This window comes from Empidonax traillii, unplaced genomic scaffold (assembly GCF_003031625.1).
Source record: "Empidonax traillii isolate 1590-97213 ecotype Southwest subspecies unplaced genomic scaffold, ASM303162v1 scaffold700:size438121, whole genome shotgun sequence".
Taxonomy (NCBI): Eukaryota; Metazoa; Chordata; class Aves; order Passeriformes; family Tyrannidae; genus Empidonax; species Empidonax traillii.
The window spans coordinates 242,620-255,177 of record NW_020955893.1 but is presented as its reverse complement, the minus strand read 5'-3'; the positions used below and the strand labels follow the sequence as shown (position 1 = coordinate 255,177).

General features: G+C 45.6%; 1 protein-coding gene across 4 annotated transcripts; it reads left to right on the top strand.

Annotated features, from left to right (window-relative positions):
• Positions 1 to 412: 412 nt before the first annotated feature.
• On the top strand, positions 413 to 12,300 carry CLSPN (claspin). Of its 4 annotated transcripts, none has more exons than XM_027900032.1 (25): positions 413 to 596; positions 777 to 888; positions 1,279 to 1,733; positions 2,052 to 2,219; positions 2,574 to 2,663; positions 2,906 to 2,978; positions 3,225 to 3,333; positions 3,883 to 4,439; positions 4,685 to 4,876; positions 5,295 to 5,488; positions 5,842 to 6,032; positions 6,197 to 6,261; positions 6,672 to 6,877; positions 7,332 to 7,492; positions 7,589 to 7,815; positions 8,010 to 8,124; positions 8,327 to 8,408; positions 8,726 to 8,820; positions 9,189 to 9,353; positions 9,445 to 9,566; positions 9,810 to 9,937; positions 10,225 to 10,330; positions 10,414 to 10,496; positions 10,684 to 10,845; positions 10,997 to 12,300. In XM_027900032.1, the coding sequence occupies exons 1-25, from the start codon at positions 594 to 596 to the stop codon at positions 11,108 to 11,110; spliced, it is 3,975 nt and encodes a 1,324-aa protein (XP_027755833.1). In that variant the 5' UTR covers positions 413 to 593; the 3' UTR covers positions 11,111 to 12,300. The 4 variants fall into 4 exon arrangements, with proteins under 4 accessions (XP_027755833.1, XP_027755835.1, XP_027755834.1 ...); XM_027900034.1 differs by having other exon boundaries at positions 2,049 to 2,219; positions 8,013 to 8,124; positions 10,684 to 10,839; positions 10,991 to 12,300; XM_027900033.1 differs by having other exon boundaries at positions 2,049 to 2,219; positions 8,013 to 8,124.
• The last annotated feature ends 258 nt before the right edge of the window (positions 12,301 to 12,558 follow it).

The following is a 12,558-nucleotide window of genomic DNA, read 5'->3' as shown; positions in this document are numbered from 1 at the left end:
GCGCGCGAAGGCTCGAAGCGGTTCCCGGGCGGCGGGAGCTCGGGAGGAACATGGCGGCGGCACCGGGAACGGCGGCAGCGATAGCGGCGGGTCCCGTCGAGGTGAGTGCTGCCGCTCTCCTCCGCTCTGCACGGACGGGCGGCTGCTGGCGGCTGCCTGCGGCCTCGAGGCTCCTCTGGCAGAGGGGCAGCGAGGGAGGTGACGGTAGCCGGTACCGGTACAGCTATGGGGGGACTGGTGACCGTAGCCATCCTTGCCCGCCGCCCTCGGTCCCGCGCCGCCACCGGGCTTGCTGCCCCTCGCGGACTACAACTCCCGGCATGCCCCGCGCTCGCACTTCCGGCCGCGAGGCACGCCGGGAGGGCCGCGCACCGCCAGTGGCCGAGGGCGCGGTGCATGACGGGAGGGGCCGGGGGCTCTGGGGGGAAATCAGCGAATAATGAAATAATGCCTAAAAGTCGCCCAGTCTGAATAAAATCCCATCGTCCAGTGTGGATTCTGTTATTCTTCTACCCAAACTCGCCTTTAAATTCTAGGGAAAGCTGACGTAGTGTCACCTCCCCTTTTGTAAATACCCTTTTGCGTTGGTCAGAATGGTAAATAACATTAATAAATATCAGTAAACGTGTAGATACCAAGAGTTAAAACAGAACACGGTAATGGATGCCTGTTCCGTGGTGCATGAGGTTGACCGGGTTTGGGAATGGGTTGGGAGTCAAACCACGTAACCAATGTTTGCCATGACAGATGAATTGTGAATTGTGCTTGCTTTGTAGTTGCCGTTGGCAGATTTGAACCCAGACTTGCAGAAGGGCCTGGACAGCGACTCTGACAGTGGCCAGGGCAGCTGCGAGACGGGCCAGGGCTCGGTCTCCTGCGAGGACAGAGGTCTGTAACCTTCCCCTACAGCGCTGCAGTTTTTGTTCCATAAATGCCTCTTTAGGAACTTGCTGTTGCTTGGCCTGCAGGAATCCAAACTCCTTTTTGTTGCTCAGGCATCTGTAAACCTCTGAAAAGCATTTTTTGAGGTAGAGAAAGGAAAACAATGAATGGGATGTGAGTCCCTTAACTGCTTGTTCCCTTTCTTTGCCTTTTTTTTTTTTAATTGGTTAAAAATCTTTAACATCAGTTTGGGCTTAATTAACTGCTATACTATGGGGAGAAGTGGGTTTTGAAAAGTTGAATTCAAGCTGATTCTTCGTGTAGATGGTCACACCTCTGACTTCTTGTTAATTAACTTGTGGAATTTCCCTGTTCTATTTCCACACATTTTGTCAGATTCGGAGGAAGAGATTTTTGTGCGTAAGAAAGCAAAAAGCAAGCAGGTGCTCCAGGACAGTGAGAGTGAGGATGGAGAGGAGGGAGGCTCGTCCCTGCAGGAGGAGGCTCTGGGAGGAGACAAGGAAGATGGGGAGGTGAAGGAGAACATTGCTGCCCAGAGGAACAAGAAATCCCACCGGATTCGCCAGGCTCTGCTGGACAGTGAGGACAGTGACACTGGGGACCAGCTGCAGATTGAAAACCTGGAAACAAGCAGGATGTCTGGCTCGGCTAAGGGAGAGCTGGGAGAGGAGAGACCCTTAAAATCTGGGAAAAAGTACAGGAAATGCAAACACGATGTTGAAGAGGAGATGGAGAGAAAAGCTGTAGGGAAATCAAGAAGAAGGAAGGAGAAGGAGAAAAGAATGGAGGTCCTTAAACAGCTGAAAAAAGAAAAGAAGCCTGGGGCAGAGGTGGGTTTTTTGGCAGAAAATCTCTGATATTTTCTCATCTAAGCTCAATTTATTGTTGCTTGGGGTTGTTCTGTTCCAGTGCTTCAGTGTTGTGGTGTCCACGTTCCTGCAGCAGGTGTGGGATCCACAGGGATCCACAGAGCACCAGACAAGTCTAATCTGTGAAATTTGCGGATTAGATTAAATTCAATTAGATTAAATTTGCAGCTTAATCTGCATCTAAGGCTCGAGGATTTAATGTCATGTTAAATTAGTGCCAAAGAACCAAAGGAAGCTCCTGAAATGAATCACACAAACACTTCTCTCTTCTGGAAGCAGGTGGATGGTGGTGAGAGGTTTCCCTTCAATGACAGTGGGTGTCTTCTGGATGACAAAGAGCTCTTTGATAATGGCTTAGAGGAGGAGGACGACGATCACCCCCCCGAGGATGAGGAGTCCATAGAATCCATACGAGCAGCAGTGAGAAACAAAGTAAAGAAATACAAGGTAACAGCTGATTGTGATGTGAGATAGTTGTAAATACACTGTCCTTCAAACTGCCAGAGGGCAGGGTTAGATGGGATATTGGGAAGGAATCCTTCCCTGTGGTGGGGGGGGAGGCCCTGGCACAGGTTGCCCAGAGAAGCTGTGGCTGCCCCTGTTGGGGGGATGTTGTCCTGGCAACTTATGAAGCCCCAGCAAGTCCTGCTGGGCCAGGACCTTGGGAAATCTGCCATTATGTGGGATTTGTGGTGGTTTTGCTGACCAGTGGTGGTTCTGTACAGTTAATTTTCACTGGTTTGCCCTTGGTAGTGCCTTTGTATCAAGATAAATAATTGAGTCTCTTCTTATGCCCTGTAGAACAAGGAATGTTTTCCGGAGGGTAAAGGCCACAAACCTGTGTTTGGTGAGGAGGATGAGGAGCCTGTACTAAAGGAACCAAAGAGGAAGGTGAGCTGATATTCTTTTTAAAGCTCTGGTATTCTTTTTAAAACTGTGTTGTGACACAAATGTATGCACAGTCTCCAATGGTTTTGCTGGTTTGCTTTTTTTAATTTTTTTTTTTTTTTTAAACTGGCTGCTTTATTCTCACCCCTTTTGGTTTGAAGGGGAAAGTGAGCTACTTAAGAAGTAGAGAGAGAGCCCCACGTTTTGTTTCCTGACTTCAGAAACCTTTCTTTTCTTCCCCTAAGGAGCGGAAAGCAGCAAGGTTGAGTAAAGAGGCCATTAAACAACTGCACAGTGAGACCCAACGACTTATTAGAGGTAAAACTTAAATTCTTGGTGTGTAGAGGGGTATAAACTTCTCAGAAATTCTGGGGAGAAATTCAAAGGATTTACCCAAAAGGCCTGAGCCTTCTTTGACCTGATAGGAGTTACTGAGGGTTGAAGGGTTGTTATTGAAGGGCCTGTTAAAGGTCTTTTTGTAACTAATGAAAACAAAGATACTTGTTATCAAATAAATGTCTCAGATGGCATTTCAAGTTTTCTCTCACCTCCTTTCTTTGGCAGAATCATCTGTGTCTCTCCCATATCATGTGCCTGAGACCAAAACCGTCCACGACTTCTACAAGCGCAGATCTCGACCAGCCTGCCAAGGAAATGCCATGGCCTTGCTCAAGTAAGGACTTAAATCTTCCTTCTGGTGTTTTTTTTCAGAAGTTTCAAGGATCTCCCAGCTTTGGTTTTAAGGATGACCAGGCTTTGTTAGGCTCCTTTAATTCCTTGAACACCTGGCCATTAGGAGAATGTCCCTGTTGGCATAAAGCACTGCTGCACTCATGACACAGTGCTGCTATTGGAGCAATCAGAGCCCAGGAGTAACTCAGATGAATGAACTTGCTCTTGCAAAGTTACTTTAATGGGGTTTAGGCTGGGCCCCAATGTTTTGCTTGGACTGGGTTTTTTTTTGAGTAATGAGTAGTAAAATACTGAAGCTCCAGTGATCACAAAATCCCTCATGAATTTGATACTGTGATAATGGAACTAGTACAAAGTCTTTGCACTTCCTTCTGTTCTCCAAATGGTTTTCCAGATTTCTGTCCTTCACCTCGTCCTGCACACTGATGACAATAAATAGAAAATGGTTTCTTTCTCTCTGGGTTTGTTCTCACCCTCTGCCCCCTTTCACACCAACCATGGATGATACATTTCTTTCTTCCTTCATTAGGTCCTCAAAATACCAGCTGCCCCTAAATGAAGAATCTGCAGCCACTGGGAACTTGGGCAGAGATTGCAAAGAGGGGCCAGTGGAGGAAGGTGATCAATCAGCAGCTGCTGAACCAGAAGGGAGCCTTGGCAGAGATGTTGATGCTGCTGTGAACGAGCCTCTTGCTGCTGCAGGGAAGAACTTGCCAGAGGACTGTGCTGAGCAGCCCAGGCAGGATAATGAGGGTTCCTGTGCAGTTGGGACTGTAACAACTGGTGATAACACAGAGGGGCAGCAGCTCTCCAACTTCCTGAGCACTGACTGTGGTGAGCAAAAGGAGGGTGAAATTCCTGCAGCAGCTGGAGATGCCCTTGAGCAAAGAGGCCAAACAGCACCAGAGGTACAAGGTGAAACAAAGAGTCACCAGGCAGGGCCTGGATTGGTGGCACAGCCTGGAAAAGCGAGGAGATCCAAGCTGGATAAACTTCGTGAGCTGGGAATAGACCTGTCCATCAAGCCAAGAATCTGCTCTGAGAATGAATCCTTCATAAACCTTGATGAAGCTGATTCAAACAAAGGTATCACTGGCGTTGGGTAATATTCAATATTAGCTAATATCATTTAAATACAAATTACAGCAAAAATATTCTGTAATGATTTATTATTAGAAAATAGGATGGTTTTGCAAATATTTTAGTCTTAAAGATTTAATTTTTAAACTACCTTTAAGAAAAAAAAATTCGAGGCCTACTCTTGCTGCAACTTTTAGTGCTCGATGCTTTTAAATGCTATCAAACTCATTTAATTTAATATGCCTTTAAAGAACTAGAAGCCCTGAAGGCACGTTTCTTGAAGCACACGCTCAGAACATCAAAATCCAGGCCAGAACGGGCTGTAAACATGAACATCATCTGTAAGGAGACAACATCTGACGGGAAGGAGGAACTGAGAGCAGATGTGGTGCCAGCAGTGTTGGCTGCAGAGAGCCTGGAGGAAATGGCCCACACCAAGCCAGGTTGGTTGGGGAGAAGTGATGAGGATTGAATTGGAAAACGCTTGGTCTTTGTTCTCCTCTCTCATTCTCTGTTTCCCAACGCTGCCCTTGGAAATGCAGGTGAAGGGATCTTCCTCTGTGGGATGACTGTGGTCCCTCTCTGTCTTAAAAAAAATAAATCTTAGTAGACCTCTTAAACAGCAGTGGCCAGTGTAGAACAGCCTCAGTCAGATCTCTGCAACTGGTTCCTGGCATTTTTCATGCTTCCATGAGAAGCTGTGGCTGCCCCATCCCTGGAAGTGTCCAAGGCCAGGTTGGACGGGACTTGAAGCAACCTGGGCTGGTGGAAGGTGTCCCTGCCCGTGGCAGGGGAGTGGAATTGGATGGTGTTCAGGGTCCCTTCCAACTCAAGCCATTCCCTGGTTCTCTTGCTGCCCAGGGGAGAAGCTGCAGGCCCTGAAGGCCAAGCTGCAGGAGGCCATGAAGCTCCGCAGGACCGAGGAGCGCCAGAAGCGGCAGGCGCTGTTCAGACTGGACAACGAGGAGGTGCTGGAGGAGGAGGAGGAGGAGGAGGAGGAGGAGGAGGAAGAGATGACAGATGAGTCTGAGGAGGAGGAAGAAGGTGACCACGAGGTCTGTATGCAACACTTTCCCATAACCTCGTCAGCTTCTCTGTTCCGCTTCCCCTCCCCAGTGGAACGTGACCTTTGTACACTGTTAATTTGGGAAAGTGCTAAGAATTCTTCCTAGAAGCTAAAAAATCACTGTAGTTGTCACTTTCAGGGTATTTATTAGTATTTTCTTTATTTGTCCAAACACCATTAAAATCAAACAGAAGTATATGAAAGGTTCTGATGCTCCTTTCTCTTTTCACATACCCTTGGCTTGTCACTGGCAGGGCCAGACAGGTCACCTGCCTGACCTGGGGTAGGGTTTGCCATGGCAGTAATCACCATCTCTGTGCCGTATTTGGGGATGTTTTTTAGGAGTCAGAATTTGTGCTTGATGAAGCAGAGGAAGATAATGAAGGTACAGAAGAGAAACATGTTGAAGATGGTGACAAAGAATCAGTTGATGGAGAAAAGCTGGAGAAATCTGAGCGGTGTGATTCTGTTCTAAAGCATCCTTCCACAGAGTCTACATTGATGCTTTTTAAGGACAGCTCCTCAAAAATGGGGTAAATAGCCTTAAAAATGGTGACTGAGCAATTTTAAATTGGATCAGCCCACGTAGATGTTTTTATTTGAAGTACCTTTTATAGGAATTTTTGTTTGTTACCTTGTTTGTTTTGCAATTCATCCTGAATTTATTAGGAAATACCTTTTATTTATTGAATTGCAGATATTCTCTTCCTGATGAGAAACTGGAAATGGAGGAAGCTGCAGACAAAGGCTCTACCAAGTTAGGTAAAGTAGAATTCTTTTCCTAGCTAGCTTTTTTTTTTTTTTCACTTGGCACAAGTAGGTGTTTAAATTTGAGATTGGTGCTCAGTGTTTCTGTTATTTCATCACCTGTACACTTATACAGCATGATTATAAAACTTTAGATTGATGAAAAAAATGGGAGGGCTTGAAAAAACTAGAGGAAAATAAAGTTCAAAATAATACTGGAATAAATACAAAATATCAGGAATCAATAATATGAAATTCCATACAAAGAGTGTAACCTGCATCCTCTGAGAAGAAGGATATCCAATCTGACCAGAACATATTTTTAGCAAAGTGCCAGCTTTCAAAACATTATGTTGAGGTTTTGCCGGAGCACACACACACACACACAAAAAAGAACTTAAGCACTGTATTTTTTTTATTTCCAGAGGATGATGATTCGTTTTCTCTGCCAACACTGGCAAAGGACAACAGCCACAACAGCAGCTTTGAGTTCATTGGCTCCATGATCCCGTCCTACCAGCCCTGTAACAAACAGGCCTCCCGGGGAGGGACCTTCTTCCCTGCAGCAGGAGGGTTCAGGTCACCCTCCCCAGGCTTCTTCAAAACCAGCTTTATCAGCTCTGCTTCCAAGGTGAGGGTCTCAGCCCCACTGTCTCCTAATAACACAGTGTGGGGGGGAATAAATGTATTTTATGCTGGTGGTCAGAGCTATCAAAGAAATCAAACCAGACAAATGCTTTGGGAAGAGTAAGATTTCGAAAGAGCAAACTGTCCCTGGAGCTTACAGTGTGTCCATGTTGGAATGGGTAGAAATGACACTATAAAAACTTACATTCTAAAGCATCAAAGATGCTATAATCTGGTCTTTATATCTAAAATGTGTACATCATAAGTATGGTTTCTAAGTGTATGGACTGCACAACACCTGATGTCAGTGAACTCCTGTAATTTATTGGAGCAGTGTGGACGGATTTGACTCCTGCATAGTCTTAATCCTTTAAAATGACTTAATTGTTTTATTCCATTCTTGCTTTTGAATTTGGTTTTGCAAAACAACTTAGGTATTTTCATGTTCCTTTGAATAGAGCTCAGGAAAGACATCTGAGCCCTCTCTTCCCATAGAAGATTCCCAGGACCTGTATAATGCCTCTCCTGAGCCCAAGAGTTTATTTCCAGGGGCTGGGGAGTCTCGCTTTCAGTTTTCCCTGGAAGATGACACTCAGAGCCAGCTGCTCGATGCAGATGGGTGAGTGATGGGTGTAAAGGGTGGTGTTTTGTGCCTGTTAACATAAACAGGATGTCCTGGCCAGCCAGATTTTTCTAACTACAGCCTTTCTTTCAGGTTCTTGAATGTCGGACAACACAGGAATAAATACCAGTCCTCCAAGCATCCCCTGTCCCTGGCAAGCATGGATGAGAATGCCATGGATGCCAACATGGATGAGTTACTGGACCTGTGCTCTGGACAGTTCAGCAGCCAAGCTGAGCACGTGCCAAACCCCAGCAGCAGCAAAAAGCAGAACATGGAAGAACTGCTCAATCTTTGCTCAGGAAAATTCGTGTCTCAGAGTATGTCCCGAATTCTCTTTTCAGCTTTGCTGATTGCTTCCTTTAGAAGCTTTTTGCTGGGCTACCTTCAGGTCTGGGCACTGGTGCCACGTGTGGAGGTTCATCTTTGTTGGGAGCTTGCACACTGTTGTTTCTAGGAAGTTCTCTGACACTTCAGGAGTAGAAATAAGTTGCCATCTTACTGCTTTCTGTAGCAGGTTCTCCAACATGGGCTTCTTCGGTGTCTTCCAAGGCAGAAAAAGACAGTGACATAGAAGACCCAATGGCAGAGGCTCTGGAGCTCTGTTCAGGCTCCTTTCCCACAGACAGGTTAGCATTGCTCTCCTCAGTTTTACAGAAGCTTTTTCTGGTACCTGTCTCATTTCACTCTTAATATGTTTTCTTGTTTGACGTCAATTTGCTGTCAGCAAAAGTGGGGTTTGTTTTGGAGCTGAAGGGGAGGAATATTGCAAATTTTTCAGCAGTCACTCTCTAAATTGGCAGGATAAGCATTTTTCCAATTTTCCCCTAGGGAAGAAGAAGAGGAGGAGGAACAAGAAGAAGTTGATGGTTTTCAGCTCTTAACAGATGAAGATGCCTTTGCAAGTGAAGAGGTGGGGACTGATGGAGCCAGGCAGCTTCTACAGTTCTTGACTAAGATAATTCCATTTATTTTCCTAGTTTTTTAATATATCCATCAATGCAAAGTATCACAACTCCCATACCAAGCTACTGAGACACTTTCAAGAGTGAAGTCTGGAGCATTCAAAACGTCTCCTTAATATTATGAAACATTGGACAATGTGTCAGCATAGCAAGTCCTCTGAAAAACCTCTGGTGGTTTAGTCTGCTTGAGAACAGAAGAATCTGTCATTACAAAGCAATCCACTGCCGAAAATTCCTTTATTTCTTATAATTTTCTCCTTGGCAGGATGAAAAAGATGGAGACAGTGCTGCTGAAGAGGCAGAAACAAGTGACGAAGAGGAGGCAGTGCTGAGACATAGACAGGGCTTGAAGAAGAAACTGTAAGAACATCTTTTTTTGTAAATTAATTGCCAGACAGAATAGAATATTAATAGCACTAGGGATGTGATTTTGTAATTGTTCCCTCTCCAGCATTAGTAGCTGATGTTTATCTGGTCTGGTTTTTCATGTCTCTGTTTTTTTGCTTTGGTGCAGTCACACTCTGTGACTTTGGGGTGTTTCATGTTGACAGGCTGTGTGTGTGAATGTGCAAGAACTCAAGGCTTGGTCTTTCCAAAAACTACATGAAAAATTGATACATCCTTAGGAAATGTGTTAGTTTTATGTCAAAAGATCAATCTTGCTTCCTGAAGATTTGTGTGATGATTGTTGTGCGCCCAAACCGAACTCTTTTAACATCCCTTTACAGAAAGCTGCGGGATTTCATGGAAGATGAGGCAGAGCTGTCGGGCAGTGATGTGGGCAGTGAGGATGAGTACGATGGCGAAGACCTGAACGAGTATGAAGAGGAGATAATCGACGAGGAGCTGCCCAGTGAAGTGGAGTTGGGAAACCAAATACATAAACTTCACATGTCAGTGACAGGACCAGCAGAGTCTTGTGTGTGTGAGGTCTGGGCTCTGGGGTGTGCCCTGGGCTGAGCTCTCCTGTGCCCTGTGCCGCAGGAAGGCGATGCTGGATGACGACAAGCGCCAGCTGCGGCTGTACCAGGAGCGGTACCTGCCCGATGGGGACCTGCACAGCGACGGCCCGGGCAGGACCAGGAGGTTCCGCTGGAAAAACATAGGTGACCTGGGATCCAGAGCTGCTGGAGGGGGCAGGCCTTGGAAACAGAGCGTGTCTGTCCTGAAACAGCACTCAGGGATCCTTAGTGGTCCTAAACAAAGCACTTCAGGGATAAATCGGGGGGTGGTTCTGGGTTTTTGTTCTGTTTTTTTTGATTGTTTTTATTTTGGATGTTTTTTGTCCTTGTTTTTTGCTAGTCTGCATTCTTAAAATGGATAGATAACTGTCTTGTTTCTTTGCCTAGATTTTGCTTCACAGATGGACATGTTCCAGGGAGAGTCGGATAATGATGAGGACAATGAACAGTTTGATGAGACAGAAGTGAAGTGGAGGAAGGAGCGATTCGAGCGAGAGCAGTGGCTTCGAGAGCAGGTATTGCTGAGCTGCAAGAGAGGCTGGCTCAGTCTCTGTCAACTGCTGGATGTGACATTGTTTGTTCCTCAAGTTAAACTTCAGGATTAGGTCACATTTCTCAGCTGAATGTCATGCTGGTCATTAATAGAACAAGGATGAGAGAGTATCTAAGAAATTGTGATAAAGTCTTCCAGTAGAAAGTAAATAATATATTAATTTGCATAAAGAAAATACTTGGTCTATCTAAAATACTGAATGAAATGTTCATTCTTAATAGGAATTTTTTTCATTTTTCTCTGTTACAGAAGGAAAAAAATAAAGAGCAGGAGGAGGAAGAGGAGGAAATCGGTGAAGACAGTGAATTCATGAAACTAGCAAAAAAAGTGACTGCCAAGTCCCTGCAGAAGAAAGGTGAGCTTGAATTTTATTGAAGTGACAAGCAAATAAAGAGGAGGGAAAGGTCAGTCTCTGAACTCTCTGTGTGTCTCTGCCAGCCAGCCCAGCAGTGGTGGCACAGGACACAGCCCTGGTACCCAGGAACCCGTTCGAGGCGTTCAAACCTGCCAGCGACAGCCAGGTGGGTAATGGTCCTGAAAATGGCATTTCCCAACACAGCCCAGTCAGCTGCCCCTGCATTCTGGGCACTCCTTTTTTGTATTGTAGTAACATTTGAGTAGGGAGTGGTTCTTCTATGAAGAGTAATTTGCTAAACAACCTGTCTTGTTCCTGTGAGTGGTTTAACGCAGCTTTTCTTTGTCCTTCAGATAAAAAATGGGTCTCTCTTGAAGAGGCCTAAAGCTGTCCTTCAGAAACTGGCAGCAATGTCAGATCTGAATCCAAATGCCCCTCGAAATTCAAGGAATTTTGTCTTTCATACACTTTCCCCAGAGAAGAGTGAAGAGGCAAAAGAGAAATCAAAACCTCAGGTAAAGACGGGGGGTGGCAGGTGCTGCCAGCTGTGTAGATTATTTGAACACTGAACTCTGCCAAGCAGTTCACACCAAATAATTATCTCATAACTCAGAACTGAAACTTTTGGGAGGCTTTGTGTATCTTGATATGTTTTACTGCCCTCAGGTGAAGAAGAGAGGCCCTTCTGCAGCGGTGACATCGCAGGCCAAGCGGCCCCGCGTGGAGAGCACAGAGGACTCCAGTCAAAGCAGAAGCATCTTCCAGTTCTTGGAGAGCTGAATATTCCTGCTTGGGGCCAGAAGCCCTGTCTCCTGTTTGCCAGCTGCAGTTTGCTTTGCCAATCTGCCAGCAGTCACCAGGCAGGGAAGCAAACTGCTGCCACCTCCTTCACAAGTTCCAGTACTTTCCAGGCAGTGGTTTTGTGCATTCCCTTTGGGTTTTGTCGGTTCTCCACGGCAAATGGGAGCACAGAATCCGTTCCTGGTTTGGAATGAAGTGCTAACCTGGTCTTTCCCAAGCATTAAGGAACCTGACACTGCTGTGGGTTGCCCTCACAGGTGTTGCAGTGGTATCAGTTCCACCTGGAAATGCCACTTGTGTGACAGGTGTGACACAGAAATGCCTCATTTAGCTGAAAGCACAAGAGGGGAGGGATTTCTGCAGCTCTGGGGGTGAAGGAAGCCGTGCTGGCTGTGGCAGGACACTGTCGTTTACACCTGCAGCACAAAGTGCCTTCCTCCAGTGTCTTTGTTTTCTCTAACGTTGAGCATTTATTAAGCTTCACCTTTTAAGAAGCTCTAATTTATCTTTGAAATGTTTACTTTGTAAAGAAGGTCCCAGTCTCTTCTGAGACAGTATGAGAAGGGTTTCTTTCCAAGGTTTTATTACTGTTGATATCCTTAGGCGTGCAGGTGAATGTGTGTGTGGAGGGGGAAGGATGTGAGTAACGTGGGAGAGGAGGTATGTGGGATTTTTATTTGCTTTGGTGGGGAGAGTTGGTTGGTTTGCCCAACTTCAGACTGTCTTAAATTATCCATTCCGTTGTTTCCATGGAAGCTGCACCCATCCAGGAGAAGCCAGTAAGGAAAGGGCTGGTCTAGGATGAGGAAATTAAGAAGGAACCATCAATCACAACTATTCTAAATAGTGTGAGAGAAACCTGAGCCAGAGTATCCAGCATTCCTGACGTTTCTGATCACATGTTGAATGTGTTGGAGAGCAGATAATGGTGCCTCAGGCTCCTGCTCTGTGAGACTGAACATCTCTGGGACTGGATGTCACATTCTCGAGGTGCTGACACTGTCTGAGAAGTGTCTGGGCTGTAAATTTTGTACCATCGTGAGCACACGCCTGGTGTGCTGTGTGTAAAATGTTTTATTGTACATTATGTTTATAAAGAATTATGGTACTAATTGAAGTGCAAGTTTACAATAAAATGTGGTTTTAATTTTGGAGGCAGTTGGAATTAATTTACAGGATTGCACTCAGTTGTATATGTGTGTGTTGGGGGTTTTTCCCCCAGTCTTTTTGTGTGTCTCTTTATTTTCATTGCCTTTGTGGCCACACTATAAGCCCTTCACTAGGAACAGCTGCAATAATACTGGAATACAACACCAACAACCCCCTGTGTTTATTGGAGTGTGAATTCCCAACTCCCCAAGTCCTCCAGTTGGGTTTGCATAAAATTCTAGGCCTGAGGAATATGTTGCTTTTTTTCTTGCTTCAGT

What these genes read in the sequence shown, in the direction of transcription:
- CLSPN (XM_027900031.1), top strand. An exon ending in GGTCTCCTGCGAGGACAGAG is followed by an intron (nt 889 to 1,278) that starts GTCTGTAACCTT and finishes ACATTTTGTCAG; the next exon opens with ATTCGGAGGAAGAGATTTTT. An exon ending in AGGAAGAAGGTGACCACGAG is followed by an intron (nt 5,489 to 5,841) that starts GTCTGTATGCAA and finishes GATGTTTTTTAG; the next exon opens with GAGTCAGAATTTGTGCTTGA.